At 38.5% G+C, this 19,090-nt stretch overlaps 1 protein-coding gene across 22 annotated transcripts in view; it reads left to right on the top strand.

Annotated features, from left to right (window-relative positions):
* Window positions 1-19,090, top strand: part of sox6 (SRY-box transcription factor 6) — a 618,625-nt gene that overhangs the window by 216,568 nt on the left and 382,967 nt on the right. For 15 of the 22 annotated variants that reach the window (XR_011887772.1, XM_072272504.1, XM_072272513.1 and 12 more), the window contains one exon: window positions 15,527-15,773. Coding sequence is in view for 21 of the 22 variants with exons in the window: in XM_072272504.1 (XP_072128605.1) it covers window positions 15,527-15,773 (247 nt within the window). In the remaining variant the exon portion in view is untranslated. Of the gene's footprint in view, window positions 1-1,190; window positions 1,400-5,228; window positions 5,412-6,157; window positions 6,486-6,510; window positions 6,588-15,526; window positions 15,774-19,090 lie in introns of those variants that run through there. The other 7 variants (XM_072272514.1, XM_072272508.1, XM_072272510.1 and 4 more) reach the window with 5 other exon arrangements.

Below are 19,090 nucleotides of genomic sequence, written 5' to 3' on the forward strand. Positions count from 1 at the left end.
AATAAACACCTTACAGCCATTTTGGTAACATTACATGCAGATAAGTTATCCTGATTGAAATAATTTTAACTGTTGCTCTGCGTTTTCATGCACTGTGAAATAAAGCAGCTGTTTACATCAAGCTTCATCTTACCAAACGCCTGCCCTATCCACCTTCAGGGAGATTGAAGAAGCACATGTGTGAAAGATATGAATGTCCTTTTCAGCATACAAAGGGATACTATTGTGACTGTATCATAAAAGTAGATATTAAGTAGTCTGGAGAGCTTTCCATAAATGCTCTGACCATTTAAGGGAATGCAGATGCAACTGAATCTAAAAGAAAATTAAGCCAAGACCCACTTTGGTAACACTTCTGCTTATTATGCCAAGTTATCAATTGTGTATTTCCAACATTTTATTTCCTGTCATTGAAATTTGTATTCATGTAAAACAAATAAACTATATTGTAATAGAATTGGCATGCAAGTGTTTGAATATTGGTTCAGGTAATTGATAGATTTCGTCAAAGAGAAGATCCATTGTTAGAATGATATTTCAGCATATATAAGTGAAGTTGTAGGATTGGCTTGTCTAGTGGAAATTTCAGTGTTTAAAAATTATCCTGTCAACACATCCCCAGCATAATGAAATGCAATTCTTATTTATATTATGTACAGTTAATAATAGTTGCATTTTTCTTATTAAACTGATAGATTTTCATCCATTTTATTGATCTAACAATTGATCAGTTGTAACAGTATATGAAAAGACGCTCACCAAACAGCAAAACTGTTATCCTTCCCAATCAGCCACATTTCTGTTGTATTTATTTGTATCTGTGTATTGTTGCGGTCATTTATATCTTACAAGTAATCCAACATCACATGTGTTACCTGAACAGGTTGCAGAAGTTGAGTTTCATAAATGCAGAGTAAAGCTTCCTTTCAAACAAGCTAATGTACTGAAAAGTTTTTGGATTACTGCTTCTAACCTCTTTATTTTTGAACATTGCAAGCCATTCACACTAGTCTGCACAACTATTGGTTGTGCTATCTCAGTTGAAGTTAATATCCACCCACCACATTGTGAAAATAAGATAAAACAATATTTTTTCTTTTTGATAAAGAATGTTGAAATTCTGAGGGAGTGGCATGAATAAATTATCTTCTCTATTTTTACTGAATTTTATTAAAACAGATGAAAACCTATTAAGCGCTTGATTAATGGACAATATTGCTTAATTAAAAGAGTTGGGCAAAGTGGATGATTTTTTAAATAAGGATAACTACGGGCAGAGATTTTGTGCCTGTTCCTCGGTGAGAACAATCAGCTTTTTTATTGTTTACCATTTGCCATCCATCTTTATGCAAGCAAGTGAATGACACGGGAATTATCAAAGATTTGTAATGCATGCCAAGTAAGTTCACATAAAATTGATTTAATTGTTTCAATTTTGAATTGACAGGAAGTATTTGTAGTTGGTAATTGAGGGATATGAAACTGAATGTAATCAACTTGCTCATTAGTTCCAGTAATATTTACTATCTAAGATAAAAGTAAATGTAGATTAGTCAAAAATTTGAAAGGCCACAAAAAGCTTCTATCCTTTTTCTGACATCAGATGTTTTTAAGCTGAAGAATGATCACGACCTAGTCTATTTTAATGAGTGACATCAGAAGAAGTGTGGCTGTAGGTAATATGCATTCTGTTTGAGTGATGTGACTATCATAGTAGAATAGTAGGTGATGCGTATGTGAGACCCGCAGCTGTGCGAAGTGCATGAGAGTGCTGGGACCACGTGAGACCATTGGAAGTCCTGATCAATAGAGATTGCTGGTTGGTGAGTGATGTATTTCAATGAGTTGTGCGTGATAGTGGTGGTGCAGATGCTGGATTATTTGAAAAACAAATCCAATAAACCTGACTCCGCTGTGAGGCCTTGACTCTTGTTCCTTTGCCGACTCCGTGCACCTGGGAAACACACTAATTCTCTGCTCATTTGTTTACCTTCGATGATAAGTGTGTTGTAGAGTATTCCATAATCCCCTTCAAAAAATTTGGGGCTAAATTCATTAACACTTAGCAATGGTCACAGCATCACAATGCATGATTAGTCCATATCTATTGATTATAAAGCAGGTATTGCACCAACCTTGTGTTCCTCACTAGTTTTAATAATTTTGCTGTTCTGCCAGTGGTATGCTGTATTGACTGGCTCCAAAAACCAACTGCTTGAGTGGCCAGCTCCAGTTAAAACAAGCCCTAAGTCTAAACTGCACTCCCTAAAGGGAAGCAACATTGGATTTGAGCAGGTTTTGGCAGAAGGTTTCCAAGATGAATCTGACCCACAAAACAGAATGGCCATACATAGTAGTTTGCGGATGCAAAACCTTTTTGGAACCTGCACCAGAATCTGTGGTAGAGAAGGTGCAAAGTAGGAGAGATACCCTGCATTCTCAGAGATTCAGAGTGTCCCAAGGTACACCCAGCCTGCAAAAGATCAACAGTCATGGCCTCACAGGGAATATTTTATCAAATGCATAATCCACCATCTGCACCACCACTGTCAGACATGGCTTATCGATGAGTAATCTCTGTTGGACAGCTCACCCAATGGTCACTGCACTCTCCCATATTTAGCATCGCTGCAGCTCTCACCTCCACAACCGCAGCTATTCCACTATGCTAGCCACATCAAGTTGTACGTTATTTAGAGGCCCACTTCCCTATAGCAGGACAACATAGACAGCAGAAGCTTCTGCTGGAGAACAAGTACAACCACATGTCCGAACCAGTATGGAGGAAGCTAAACAGGCAGTTGTTGATACTGAGATAGCTCTGGAAATGAAATAGGATGCTAGCAACTTTGTGCCTAATCTTTATATTCCATCATAACCTCAACCCACACTCTTGAAAACTGCTGTAAACCTGCACATCTAAATTTCACCTTATGATTGTCTTATTGCATTTCAAAGACCCAATGAGCAGAAACCTAGACAGGAAAGCAGGCTAAGAAAGCTTTCCAAAATTATAGCTATCAAATCTGATGTTGACAGTGTTTGTGATTTAGAAGATAAAATACTGATAGGCTGTGTAAATGGTAGAACATTGGACATACAGCCTGTAGTCAGGGCATGGGGAAAAGATAATGCATGTGATAGCTCTCTGCATAGCTATTCCCTATGGTATATTTTTCCTATGCGAATTTCAGAGGAAGACTTTGATGGGAAAATGCTGACAATTGCTTTTTTGTCTGGGATGTCATTGCTACTGGATGATAGACTTTGAGGCATGTTACCATGTTCTTCTTGGGCAATGGCTTGTCTGAAGCCTGCTTGAAGCAGGTGGATACCTCAAACTGTTGAAGCGAGAGGTTGAACTTATCCAGCCATTTAATTAGCACAGGTCTTCAGTATTTGACCAGATGCTTCCATTGGATTCCCCCTGCTGATGAATGCTCTTATGTTGGCCTCCGTGACTGAGATCACAAAGTTGTCAGGGGACTGTGGGGTTTGTGAAGATGCTTCCATATTCTGTTGGTCAAAGCCAGCATTTAAGGCATTGGACATACCTAATGAAATTCATCTGCTATTGAACTATTCTGGTGGTAGGCAAATTGGAATGGAATCAGATCAATCCTCAGGCAAGCGTTTTTATGCTTCATGACCAAACTCTTGAAATACTTCTTCCACAAGTATATACAATAAATGATGAGGTGCTTTGAGAGGTTGACCGTGAAACAGATTAACTTCTGCCTGAGGAGTGAACTGCATCCTCTCCAATTTGCCCATCATCACAACAAGTCAACAGCAGATGCCATTTTATTGGCTCTTCACTCAGCTCTAGAACCTCAATGAAGACGCAAACATCAAGATCAGCATTCAAAACTATCATCCCATCAAAATTAAGAACTAAGCTCCAAGACCCGGGCCTTGGTTTCTCTTTGTGGAACTGAATCCTCTATTTCCTCGCTGGCAGGTCCAAGTTAGTACAGGTTAGCAACAGCATCTCCACAATCACCACAGAACAAGTGCACCACAGGATTGTGTGCTTAGTCCCTTGCTCTGCTCACTTTATACGTATGATTTTGTGGCTACATACAGCACCAATGCCGTATTTAAATTTGTTGATGACACCACTGTTGCTGGCTGAACCAAAGATTGTGACAGATTAGCATATAGGAGGAAGACTGAAAATCTGGTGAGTAGAGCCACAACAACAACCTCTCACCCAACATCAGCAAAATCAGAGAGCTGATTATTGACTATAAGAGGAACTCCTTGGCACTAACTTATCAGAAGATCTGTTGTGGGACCTTTATGTAATTGTTATCACAAGGAAGGCACAACAGTGCCTTTACTTTTGTAGATGTTTGTGTAGATTCACTACGTCACCAAGAACTTTGTCAAAATTCTACAGATGCACATTGTAGAGTATCCTAATCATGGCATAGTAAGGAAACATCATTGCCCAGGAACTGGAAAGTCTACAGAAAGTGATGGATACAGCCCAGTCCATCACAGGCAAAGCTTTCCCACCACTGGGTACATTTACATGTAGTGCTGCCACAAGAAAGGAGTGTCTATCATCAAAGACCCCCACTTTCCAGGCCGACATTTCTATCGGGCAGGAGTACAGAAGCCTTAGGTACCACACCACCAGCTCAGGAAAAGTTATTACCCTACAATCATCAGCTTTCTGAACCAGGGCCGATAACTTCATTCACCACTCCTTTGAACTGATTCTATGACCTACAGAATCACTTTCAACGAACCTTTACAACTCATGTTCTCAGTATTTTGTTCATTTGCACAGTTTGTCTTCTTTGGTACATTTGTATTTTTTGTCAGTCTTTGTGTATGTATAGCTTTTTGTAAATTCTATTGTATTTCCCTTTTCCTGTAAATGCCTGCATGCTACACCTGCAAGAAAGTGTATTTGAAGGTAGTACATAGTAACATGTATGTACCTTGATAATAAATTTACTTTAAAGTTTGAAGTTTGAGAAGTCTGCCAAACAGCCTGCAACACCAACTTTCTCTAGAGCTTTGCAGGCAACTTGTAGCCCATTCTCTTCCATGTGAAAACAATAAGCAACTCCATTGGCCCATTTGCTTCTCCAACCGCAGCGGTGGCTTGCAGAAAGAGTAGGAGTGGCTCCATGGAGCAGAGCATCCTGTAATATTTCAGGAAGGTAGCCCCCTTCTTCCCTTTCTTGTGACACTGTCACCACACATGCTTTTCCTTTCTGGCAGCCGGCCTACATTGCTGCGGCACCTGCAAAGATGACGGAAGCAGCCAGGTCTGCATGTGGACGTCCTTTCAGGCTTTCTGCATTTCCCTTCTCTTTACTCTTCGAACCAGCTCTGCTAGGATCACTGGTATGACACTGTATCAGAATGGCAAGTCAGACAAAGGGACACTAAAGGTAGGGACTAAGAGGAAACTCAGGGGTGCTTAATTGACTTAAAATCATGCCTTATTGCATACTAATGCTTAAGTGTGTTTTGTAATTTTTTGTGCTGACTTTCATTTTTTCCTGATGGTGAAATGGTCAGCAACAGAGGAACAGTGATCTTAACAGTTGATATTTTGTGCTGATGGGACATTTAGCATCTTGCCTTTCCCGTTCCACTCACCTAAAGTGCTGACAGGACATCCAAGTCTCGACTTCACCACTCTGTTCACACAAAAGGTTCATGGCCTGAAACGTCGACTGTTTATTTTTCCTCCATAGATATTGCCTGACCCGCTGAGTTCCTCCAGCATTTTGTGTGTGTTGTTCAGGATTTTCAGCATCTGTAGAATCTCTGTATCTGTGAGGGATAGTGTAATTGGGACTGTCGGTCAATAGTGGCTCAAAAGCAGAAAATGCTGTGGATATCCAGCAGGTCGGGCAGCACTCGTGGAAAGAGAAACAGAGTTAATGGATTTTGTCAAAGGTCCTTCATCAGAACTGAGAAAGCAAAGAAAACAAACTAGTTTCAAGTTGAAAAATGGGTGGTGGAGGGATAGGTAGGACAAAAGGAACATCACTAATAGGGTGCGGCCAGTGTTGCTGTGGTGATAAGCTGTTTATGAAGCCATCTGTTTGATAGATTAATGAGCAACGCTAGAAGGAAAGAAAACAAATGTGGGAACACGTAGAAGTCATAAAATATTGGTTAGAGCTAGAAGTAATAATCAGCAAATTGTGTGCCAACAAATTGAGTGTCAGCAAATAGAGAAAAAACAAATTAATATTATAAATGGATAATCTACATATAAATCTGTGAGTTCTGCTACAAACAGAGAAAGCTAGTTATCTGAAGCTGTTGAATATGACATTGAATCCTGATAGTTGTAGAATGAGGTCACATTCTTCAAATTTACTTTGGGCCTCACTGGAATTAAAGTGACAAACAGCTGGAAACTCAGTGTCACCCGTTTGGACTGAATGCAGGAGCTCTGCAAGATGATCATACAGTCTGCATTTGGGCTTCGATGCGGATAAAACCACATTGTGAGTAATGAAAATAAAACACTAGATAGGGAAGAAGTCCAGTTGAATCTCTGCTTCATCTGAAAGAACTCTTTGGACCTCAGGCTGGTTGGAAAAGATAAGGTAAAACTGCCTATTTCTGTCTGGAGCCTCCCATACTTTTCCAAAGAGACCCAACGTAAACGTGATGAAAGAGCACTAATTTCATCTTTGGGCACATTGCAGGCCTCAGGGCCCAATATCTAACTCAACAATTTCAGATAATTTGTTTTCTATACTGCCCAGTTCTGCTAATGCATTATCCATCAATTTTTTTTCTCTCTTTACTGAAGCCACCTGACCTGGTGAGCATCTTCTGTAACTTTGACTTGCAATTTACATGCCTTTCAAGACCCTTTGCTTTCTCACTCTAATTTCCCTTATTAATCATCTTATCATTATGAGAACACTGGTCAGAGATACTTCCTTTGTTCTGATAATTCACCTCAACTTCTCTGCGATTTATAACCAATTAGTTTTCTTCTTTTCCAATTCTGACAATGGGACTTTGACCTCAAACGTTCACTCTCTCTTTCTGTTGTTACTGCCTGAGCTGCTGAATTTCCATTGTTTTCTCCTCTTACCTTCACCAGAAGGATTTCAACCATTCAAGGAAGCAGCTCATCACCATGGAGAAGGATGGAAAAAAATTGAAAGTGAAGTAGAGGAATATTATAAATGGTGTTAAATGGCAAGATCTAGGTGAAGTGTCATTTGAACTTGTTATATATTCACTATTAATTTTCAATATTACACTCATAGAACCAGAATCATACAGCTGGTCATTTGATTTATGATGTCTGCCCTGGCTCTTTAAAAATGCTGCACAATTGGTCCCACTTCCCTTATTTTTTCCCCATAGCCTTGTGATGAAAGAAAAATTGGCTGTCAGTGAAAGGTCATGTGAGTGCATGGGTCCAATCAGAAGTGTGTGATGCTTGTACTCTTCAGTTTTAAAGTTAATGATAGCTTGGAACTATTGAAATGGGCTATTTTATGCAACTTGCTGTCAGCCACCCACAGTTCACGTACTCTTCATTATCTAGGAGCATGAAACTTGTAAATCATTAACATTAAATATGAAAGACAATTGATCAGAGAATTTCCTCATTATGTATAATTTGGCTTTAAATTGCTGTCACAGTGATTTCTCAGATGTAATTTTGAAATATTTATGTGTTTTTCAAAATATTATATTTATTAAAAAAGTCCATAATTAGATTAGTGAATCTCATTAATTTCTTATTCTCTCATATTAATATTTTCCCCTGCAAGACAGAAACTCTGCACTGCACAACCTCCATGAATTTTGAGAGTTGTAGCAATAGCTGTTAAATCCTTTTTGAAACATGGACTGCTTCATAAAATTCCTATTTAAATAGGGATTAGCTTAATTATTTTATCTTGCACCTGATATTTCAAGCACTTCATTCACTGAAATATTCATGAAAACATGTGACAGATTTGTAAATTTTGTCTTTAACAGTTATACACTGCTTTATGAGCATTTTAATCAGGATGTATTTGCTTGAAGAAACCATAGGAGGAAGTTAATGATTTTGCTAATTTGAAAAATGCTGGTATGATTACCTAAGGTTAACTGATTTGGGCATTTTACAGAATAGAGTACAAAGTAAATTTACTCTCTGCAGCAAGCAATCAAGAAGTAGAACCAAAATGCTTATTTTCTTTATTTGCTTCTGTTGTTTTCTTTTTTGTATTTAAAATCTTTTCAAACTGATTTTTTTTCTTATTCCCTTTTTCTCCTAATTCCTCTCTTAAAGCGCTCGTATTTCATTCCATTTTTCATCCTTTTTCCTCTTTTTTTCTCTCCTTTCTTTCTTAATCTTGTCATTTTCTCTCTTTTCATGTTCCAGTGTTTTCATTGGCTGTGATTATCTCTAAGAAGTCTTTCACAGTACATCTAATACCTAACTTCAGTTGGAAGAACAAACTGTTGACCCTCTGTTTGCGTGAGTCAATAGTTTGTCTCAGAAGCATTCTGTGTAATGGAAGAGGTCAGGTAGACCAGACAAGGTGTCAGCTCTTCAGCTAAGTAATACAACCCCAACTGGGACTTGGCAGAGTTCCTGTGCACAGTGAATATTGTGATTGAATCAGTCCCAGCACTTGAAGTGAAACCCACTGAGAGTGTGCACCTGGCAAGATTGAAGTGAAAAATGAAGACAGGCTATTGAAAATATTTTCTAACTCATTGTGAATGAGATTTGGATCAATTTGTTACCATCTCAATTGCATCCAGGTCAAATCAGATTGGTCTTGAGACATAATTCCAACACATTCTGGACAAATGCAGCACTGTGTTTTGTGACAAATAACATGTCAAACCATCTGAAAAGATCATTATTAAACTATTTAGAAAGCTTGAATCTGCGGCTACTACGATAGCTCAGTGTAGTTCTGAGCCGCAGAAATCAGGTACAGTTGAAATAACTGACTTTGCATAAATACCACCAACTGGTATTTCTCATGAATAGTCAGGGTCTGCTTATCTGCATTTTAGGCAGAGCAACTCCTCACTTTAACAATAATCCCTCTTGGCAGAATTCTTAGTTCTTCACTTTGTTCCATTCCAGAGTGACTTGATATTACCACTCAGTATTACTCCTGCTTCCTCCATTGATGCCTCTCAGCAAGTGCTGGCTCAACCTTTGATGTTACTTCTGGTTCCTTTCCTTTGCAATGCTTTCAAATTAGATATTCTGAGAGGAAGAAGTAAGATGAAGAATGGCATCATAATACCGGTGAGGGGGAAAAGGAGTGCTATCATAAATTGGAGGCAAAATTTCATTATGTGTTGAGGAACACAGTTTTAATTAGGTGTCAGGTTCTGATTTTCACTAGTCAAAACTGTTGGAAGGTAAAGTCAATGGCTCAAACCGCTATGAAAGTTTCTAATAAGCTTTACAGCCTATTCAGAAGCATGAGCGTAGGAAATGGAACTGGCTGTGTATGCTTTCTATGTGCCAATGATATTGGTTTTAGCCAAGATAGATTGAAATAGTGAACGGTTCTGGGTGAAATTATGTATATGGGACATTGTCCTAGGTATTTCCATGAGCAATTCAATTTAGTGCAGCATGGTCACATGACACATGTTTTTCAATGGCTGTGGCAGAGCTTTTGACCTCCTCACAGAAAAAATTTGGAAGACACCGCATACAGGGTTTGGAAATGGGATGGCAATTAAATGTTCCATGCTGTCATTGAGATAATTTCTACACTTGCTAGCCTCACATTTTAGTGGTCAGCATCGTGGAAGTCGATTCAGTGATGGTTGCAGCCTCCTTGTACAGACTGCTACTGATTTGCTTGCTACAATTACTGGTTCCTTTCCCAGCCCATATCTTGGGGTAACTTAGGGCCAGAATGATGGTTGCTCGGGATGGATAACCATGTAGGTGGTGCCCAGATACAAAGGAGCGCACCCTTTCCCTTTCTCAACGTACATTGCCTCATCTCAATGAGATGTGGCCGCCGTGGGGAGAGTAATTTTTTTCGTATAGTGGACTGTAATCCCTGTATAGAGGTCCTGACAGGAGCTGCACTGTTCCTCTTTTAGCACAGAAACATGTGTGATGAATACCATAGCTCTTCTTTTGTCTAACTTCACAAACTTTTTCCAAGAAATCCAATTGAGATTTGCACAACGCATGATTGGCAGATTTAAAGAGTTTGAAATCCCATTTCCAGATGATAGACTTCCAAGACATAAATTATGCATACTAAATTAAGCAAAGTCCAGGCATTGTTACCAAAATAATTTTCAGTGTTAACACTTCCAAGGAAAGAAGAAAGTTTAATTGACTCACAGGTTAAGGTACAGTAAGCCTGCGTCACATTGCACCTTCAATGTAACTACATATCATAGAATTAAATCAGGCTAGCTTTGAGTTATTGTATGTTTTCAAAGTTTTCAAAATGGAATGTATAAGGTGTTGGTAGCTTTGGACATAATAGGGTAATTTTTGTCAAAAATTTCCTTTCAACTGAATGAGGTTTCATGACAGCATCACTGGAAAGGTGGTAATGTAGATATTGGTGAAAATGGAAATCAAGTTTGTCAGCAATGCACCACATTGTCAAAAACTATCCAGCTCTAACTGTCATATGTGGATGAGATAATTGCGCTCAGTTTATAAGGATTGTACTGTACTAAGTGCCAGCTCATATAGGAGAAGAGTACTGAAATATATGAAAGCAAACATTGTATTTGGGAGCCAGAACATACAGCTATCATTCCAAAACCTTGGCTTAATTGTCCTTTATTTAATTTAAAACAGCATACTTCTGTTCACTTCAATAGAAACTAAGCTGGATCATGCTGAACATTTGAGTCTCAGCATTTAAAACTTTATGATTCTGTATTAGGACCCAAAGGAATGAAAGATAGAATGGATGTGATCATTAACCAAGGTGCCTAGTTTTGAAATTACGATGAAGTTTATTTTGCAAATTGCGGCACACTGAAAACTAGGCATATCAGCGTTAGAACAAGGCGTATTTCATGTACCCAGGCTGTGTCATTATAAATGCCTTTTCTGCATATGGTTCTGTATGTTTAGGATTGTGGCTTAAGAGTGATTTGCAGATTTATTTATGTTACACTATTGTCAGGTTAATCTCACTTTCAGACCTCTCTCTCTTTCCCTTTTCCTTTTATTCTTTCTCTTTCAGCCACATACATTCTCTCCTCTTTTTGGATTACTTATAATGTCAATTCTCCAATTGTCTGCTGTTGGTTAATGCAGGCATTTAAGTGGCTTCTTGCTCCACCAAACTAGTCTACTGAGTCTGCAAATTGACTACAATTCCAGAAACATGTAACTGTGAATAAATACAGGGTAAATTTTATGCTTTGTATGCACACTTGTCAGTGTGTGTGTAAGGCTATATTTTTCGGTAACCAGAGGGTCATGTAACAGTCTGTGTATTATAATTGGTAATCAAATCCAGCCTTTTCCCATTTGAACTTTAAGTGATTGAATCTCTGGTTTTCACTTTGCTGGTGCACCCTGTTGCTTTTTACCATCTTGAAGGAATCACATAAGCCATGGTGATTACATCACTAACTTCAAACGGCTCTTTGGGATAAGCACTTTCCTTCATTGGCCTTTGTATTTGCCCTGCACATAACAGTACATAGATCCACACAGTATAAATCTATTGGTTTACAGCAATTCACTCCAATGATTGTTGGAGAGTTTGCACTAATATAGGTTTTATGACCCAATGGTTTTGCTTTTTTGGTCCAGTTATGTTAACTCTGTGACTTTCAATTTCCAAAATTCATTTGAGACTGCTATTCTTAGAAGAACTGCTATTTAGTGACATGTTGCAATGTTGGTCTTATGTGTTATATGGAGTGGGAGAGTATAAAATGACTTAGTGTACTTTCACTTTTACCACCAATTTCTTTCTCTTTGTCCTGACCTATTGAAACTGAATGTCTTCAGAACTTCAGCTAAGTGGGTCCTTGTCCAAATTTTGGATCTTTACAATATCCAGAAGGAACTGGTGTATTTAGAGATGGGAAATGCATTTTTCTCTACTTTCATAAGAGGATTTAACAACATTGATTCCTGTTTATTCCATTTGCTCTAAGCTTGTCAGTACTGAATGAGTGAGTCTTTGACAACTCAGCTTTCAGAACTAATTTGGGTTGGTTGGTTGGGTCGGAGAGGAGTATGGAGAGGGAGGCAGGGAAGTACATCTTACAATGTAATGCATTAAGCAGATGATACACCAGACGGTTGGAGACTGGGTCTTTCTTTGCAGAGCGGAGAATGACACAAATTTTAAGGATGACTCACTTTAAACTGGCAGTAGACCTCCTAGTGAACTGAGTTTGATAGACGGGGAGAAGCACTTATCTGTCCACACTCAGACCTGGCAAATGAAGGAAAGATCTTTGACCAAACTGTCAACATTTGATTGTAAGTGACTTCTTTTCCGTTGATGGATTCTCATATGTTGTGCACACCCAGGCTTTTTACAGTGGCTTTCATTGCAGAGCTGGCAAAATCTGTGGGATCCTCAGTTTCCAATTCTCTTTATGAATTCTTCACTAATTTAGGGATCTCTGGTATTGCTGCCAGAATCAAAGTATTGCCAGATGGAAAGCATAGTAAGTTCCATTCTCCAGTAGTGAATTAACACTCACCCTGATGAGTGACAGATTATGTTGGCTCACATTCTCAAAACGTTCATTTTAAACTATAATTCTATTTTCTCTAGAGTTTTCTCTTTTAAAAGCATTGATTCATGGTGTGTTCCACAGCACTTAGAAGTGTTTAACCACCTCACCCAAATAGCCAATCTATATTCAGTAGCTTGTGCCTTCAACTGTTCTCCTGTTTTGTCATTTTAGAGAGATTCAAATGTTCAACCTTCCACACAGAGATAATTTTTGTTGGTGGTGAATTATAAACCAAAATGAAGGAACAAGTTTTCTACTCTCCATTTTATTTTTTTTCAATTCTCCATTCCAGTCAGGTGTTGTCAGGACATTATAATGAGTCAACAAGTTGTCCCATCCAGACATGGCAACTCATTTTTTGCACAGGAAGCTCCTCCCATTTCAACATTCTGATAATGTCCAGACTAACTTTTCAGTGTGTCTGTAGACGAACAAATAACGATGATGGATGGTACCCATCATTAAAGACTCTCACCATCTTTGCGTAACAAGTAGTGAGGAGGAGGTACAGGAGTCTGCAGACCCAAACTCAGCATTTTAAGAACAGTTTCTTCCACTTTGCTATCAAGTGTCTCAATAGTCTAAAACCAGTACTTTGTTATTCAACTTCTGTACTATTTACTTATTTTGGTAACTTACAGCACTCTACTACACTGTATGGCTTACACGACACTGCTGCCACAGAACAACAAATTTTGTGACGTATGTCAATGTCAATAAACCTGACTTTGGGATTCTTATTCTGATATTGATAAATGATAAATGGTGGTCAGAACACCAGAGAATGGACTCTTCTGCACTCAAAAATGGGATCTTTTTCATTCATGTGAGAAACGGATGTTAAATCTTCTTAAATCTTTCCTGCAAGGGACACTTTGGGACAGCACAGTGACATGGCACTGGGTTGTGCAGTAGCGTAGCAGTTAACACTCCTGCCTCACACCTGCAGTGATCCCTGTTTGATGGTGTCTGCTCTTTGCGTGGAGTTTGCATGTTCCTCATGTAATGATTCCCCCTGAGTGATTTTCTCCCACATGACAAAAATGGTCGGTTTGTGGGTTAAATGGCCACTGCAAATTGTCCATTGTGCAACCGTGCGAGTGGGGGCAAAAGGAACTGGGAGCGGAAATTTGTTGAGGATGCAAAGTAGGAAAAATGGAATTACTGTATGATGTTGACAAGTGGGCTGAGGGGCCTGTTTTGGTGTTCTAATTCAGATTAATTTGGTTCCTGGTTCAGTGGAAGATCTCCTAGTGTTCTAAATTATTTGCTAGTTTCTGTTTCAGTTTTAAGTTTACCCGATGTCGAACAGAGAATCAGATTGTTGAGCATTTGACTTAGTTGGCTGATTAACTGTTGCATTACAAGATGTGAATTGTACCTTCTAATGTACCTTCTTTTGCACTTAATAAAGATGAATTAAAGGCCACAGTAATTAAAATTTGAAATCAGTGAGGTGGGAAAACCTGCTGATTGGGAAATGCTTGCAAATGTCAAATTTGAGGCTAAGGGAAATTTACATGGAATAATTTTTACTTTCACTTTATTTGGGATTACTGTGGTCAACATGTGAGTAAGGCACTACCATGCCATGTATTTTACAAGGAAAGACTTAAATGAATTGAAAGTCTAGCTATCATGCAGCAAGTTGGGTGATGCTATTTTATAGTAAGCTGTTTAAAAAATTAATTTTAGCCAATGTCTCTTAGAAATAGCTTGTACTTAAAACAACACAAGTTGCTATTGCATAGATACAGTATGATCCACAGGCATTTTATAAAGGTTCTATGTTTACCTTTAAAGAAGAGGCATCTCTGTGAAAGCCTTTGGGAATTCCTGTGCTAAGATATAATCTGATGTTCCTAATTGTCTGCATGGCCAGAGGCTTTATGAAAAGTTATATTGTACTTTGAATTTTATTTTTCTTCACCATGTACACAACTATTATCACATAAAACAGAACACAAACCAGGGAGTCAGGAAGTTTTGGGCAGCACATGTAATAAACCTGGTTTGGATAGGGTTTGGGAACTTTGGCTGGAAGGCAGGACTAAGGAGAAGGGGAAAATAAGGTGGAGATCTGGTATTAAGATTATTTTGACAACACCTATGCCTTGCATAAGATACAGGCAAGAGTCTGGAATAGGTTGCCAACCCTAAGCTATGACTGCTGTGTAACTTGGAGAATCTAAAGAAAAAAGAAATCAAGTCTATTGCCAATTTTTTGAAACACTTATTATCTCATTTTTTAAAAGTTGCAGTTTCTGAGTGAGAGAATCAGCAGTGGTGCCTATCCATTTTATGGTCAATCTCGGTGTTAAGACAGACAGTGGATATAAAAAGGCAATGTAAAATCACTTGTCTAGGTCTTTCTGCTCGGTTTTCACCCCAAAGAGCCCAATACATGTTTGAAAGCATGTTGTAGTGAACCCTGGCATGTACTTCATCCATTGACACCTCCATCCTCACTCTCAAGGGGCTTTCTTTGGCAGCCATCCACCAGAGGCATTCCTGTGACTCCAGAGGGCAACTGCTAGATAGTAGCAACCCAGCAGTGAGCAAGGTCCCACTATGTTCTGGTTGCTCATTCTTTCTGTGTGAGGCTTCAGAATCATTACTAAATGATCAAACCTAAATTATGTAGTAATAGTGGGCTCTCTCTCTTAGCAAAATATTTATTATCTGTATTTAAATTATCAAGCGTATTAGCACATGCTTTTTGAACACTTGTTACTATTTTAGTGAACCTGTATTGCACTTATAATAATTGAATCTGTGTTTTATTTTCTTTATATTTTAACAGCAGAATGTCTTCCAAGCAAGCTGCCTCTCCGTATGCTTCTTCTGCTGATGGGGAGGAGGCAATGGTCCAGGAAAGAATGGTACGGGAGAGGGAAAGGGAGGAGCTCAATGACCAGCACACACCCTCACACCTCCCCCTGCATACAATAGTAATCAACAAACCTCATCCTGAGGAGCTACAACCGGTTGTCAGCAGCCTCCAGCCAGACAGTGATTGGGACAACATAGCTACCACCCAGCACAGAGCAGTAAGTACATTGCCTGCACGTTTGCTAATATTTAATAATTACGTTTCCAAGGCTTTGCTGTCCAAATGCATTTTATAAATTTAGTCATATCACTTACAGCAATGTGATTTTTAAAACATTTCTGCCACCCCTGGAGGTAGTGGATAATCTATTTCAAAGGCATAGATAGAATGGATATGGAAAGAATGCATTCTATAGTGGGGAAGTCTAGGACCGGAGGGAACAGCCTCAGAATAGAAGGACATCCCTTTAGAACAGAGATGAGGAAGATTTTTTTTAGCCAAAGAGTCGGTGTGAATCTGTGGAACTCATTTCCACAGTCCGCTGTGGAGACCAAGTCATTGAGAATATTTAAAGCAGAGGTTCTGATTCGGAAGGCTGTCAAAGGTTATGGGAAGAAGGCAGGAGAATGGGATTGAAAGGGATAATAAATCATCTATGATAGAATGGCAGAGCAGGCTCAATGGGCCCAATGGCCTAATTCTGCTCCTATATCTTCTGGTCTTATGGTCTACTTTTCACCCCACCAGATTTTTATATCTATTAACTGCAATGGAAACAAGTATCTAGTGGTTGTAAACTGTTCTTTGATCTACGACCACTTGTTATCCACCTAATACTAAAATTCAGTCATACCTATCCTTTTTTAAAACTGCAATGCCCAATGACAATAAGAAGTGTCCTCCCCAATTTCTTTCTAGCTTTTTCAAGGAGATTGATCAGTTCAAAGGTACACATTGAAAGGGTGCCTGTAGTCCCAGTGCTTATCACCCAAAATAGTCATAATTTGATGCTGGTCTTGTGTAGTTGTTTAATCAGATACAACATTCTTGCTCAATATCCACTCATGTCCATATTTTTCAGCATACTTCTGAGGCTGGTAAACTAACAATGGGATTCTTGACGTTGGTTTTCCAACCTTAGTTCGGGATGTCGAGATCGATAGCTGTCTTCCAACTGCTGCACTGGCAAAGACCAAGTCTGTGGTCTTTTTGGGTTCCATCCACGTGTAGCTTACTGTGTAATTAATTTAGCCCTGGGCCAGTGAGGAATCTCAGAAATTCAAAGACACGTTTTTAATATAGTACAAGTAAATGATAAATGATAAATGGACCTGCATACAAACATTCAGTATGCTCATATGATATGTACTTTCCCTTTTTCACAAGATGCACTAAAAAAAGGTTGTTGTGACAAACATTCTGTTGATTTTTAACTGGAAAACTCTGTAAGTGTGCTCTTCATAAAATGCAAAGAGAAAGGCAATATTCCAGGAACACAGCTCTTCTCAGTGGTTAATCTGGCATGGAGTTCCTCCTATCCCTCACCTCCCTGCACAACCCACAACGGCAACCTTGCCTGATGAGAATACATGTAATCCAGTACCTTGATGGGCCTTTTTTTTTGCAGCATCAAGGCAGGGGATGAGAAATTGGAGCTGAAATTGAGACCTCCTGGAGTATAAGTAGCATTCTTTGCATACCTGATCATGATGCTGTGATTTTACTACTTGACAACAAAAAAAATTAGTGTGATTATGATCATTTAGAAATTATACAGTTGTCTAAAAAGTGTTCCTATAAAGTAATCAATAGCTTTCCGTACCCTTAGACATCCTTATGCTGTTCTATGTTAATAAAGCTTTAAAACGTGTTACTCTTTCATTTGGAAGAAGACAAACCTAAATTTTCTTAATTGATTGGCTGCATTAGATCTGTGAGCAGAATCATTGCAAAATAATTAATGCAGTTAGACTTGTCTTACAAATTAAGTTTCCCCATCAACCATTACATTAAGACTCCTCTGGGTTTATATATTATAATATTGGCAAATAGCTTTAATGAAAACATTGTCAAATGTTTCAATTGAAAGCAAAATTGAAAATATTTGTAGGCTAGAAATGAAAGAGATAACTCTTTTAATATTTTATGTGTATGTAGGTGTAGGGGCAATCCTTTGAAAACTTTTTAATTAAACCAAGGTTGTCAGCAGAATTTCAGTTGTGCCGATTCGAATGAGTTGTTGAATCTGGGAATCGAACAGGAAGGAAGAATGACCGAGTGAGAGAGAGTGAACTCTGGAAAACTGAGTTCAGAATTACAAATCTGTGGAGCTATCCAAGGCTAGGCTAAAGATATTGATTGACAAACAGATGAAAGTACACAAGATGAAGTGTTCAATTAAAGTCAGAGAAGGGAAAATTTGTTTAGATCTTGCAAGCCTCATAGACAACAAGATGAGAAAGAAATGTTTGGGAAAATTGTCAATGATTTGATTTTATAAGAACTTACAAGCAGTATGTGATGATGAAGACATCAGAATTTTATGAAGTGGATGACATCAACTTCAAGAGTTCAAGTTGAAAAGAATTTGCCTGTTTCCATATGAGGTCAATTACACATTAGGAATATACATTAGGTTTATTTATTAAAAGGCGTTGCTGCAAGATCAACCAGTGGCATTTGATGTTAACTTGGAAGCAACAGGTAACGTTCCCCAAAAGAAAGTCATGTGTCTCAGGACAGTTGACTTAAGCTCTGAGTGATGTACTGTCTGCATACAGTATGACTGTATTGAACGTGTTTGTGCGATGCCTACTGGAAATGTTGGATCCAAATAATCATAAAAACCATTATGTGAATTTTATTATAGTTGACTGAAAATATGGTTTGTCCATACTTTGAAGTACTAAAGTAAAGCAAAAGTCTGAGTAAGGTAGAAGATGATGTAGTCATTGGGAAGCAGCAGAATTGGTTAAGAATTGTATGGCACTGCTTGGGAATCAACAACCTGAGGAAGTTCCTGCCGCATTGAGGAAGGTATGTCATTACTCAGGCATCCAACCAGAAGAATGTGGAAATGTGTTGGTTAAACAAGCAATAAAAATAATCAAGGAGACAGTCACAACAGAGCAAATGTTGAAATAATTTGATGATATGGAGGTGCTTCAGAAAAAGTCCTTAGAGCAGTGATCTTGTCAGAGAGTCAGCTGACGGTACATTGAAAGAATTTGATTAGGATTAAGATGTATTATGTGTAAATACAGGAGGGGCTACAAGATATGATCTTTGGATTGGTGAAGTTTCATCAATATGTTTAGGGGACAATTTTACAAGTGTACAGATAATGAAAAGCAACTCAGGACCGTTGTTGTTAAGCTGCTGCCCAGTCAACCAAGGAGATTGCAGACCACATTAGTGAGGAGGCAGTCATACAATTTAAAAATTCACTATTACCAGGCAAACAATCTCTGCAACCAAAACACTTCATTGAATTCATCTCAAGGTGACCAGATCTTCAACTAAACAGAGTAATTG

The sequence above is a fragment of the Mobula birostris genome, chromosome 11, assembly GCF_030028105.1.
Source record: "Mobula birostris isolate sMobBir1 chromosome 11, sMobBir1.hap1, whole genome shotgun sequence".
Lineage (NCBI taxonomy): Eukaryota > Metazoa > Chordata > Chondrichthyes > Myliobatiformes > Myliobatidae > Mobula > Mobula birostris.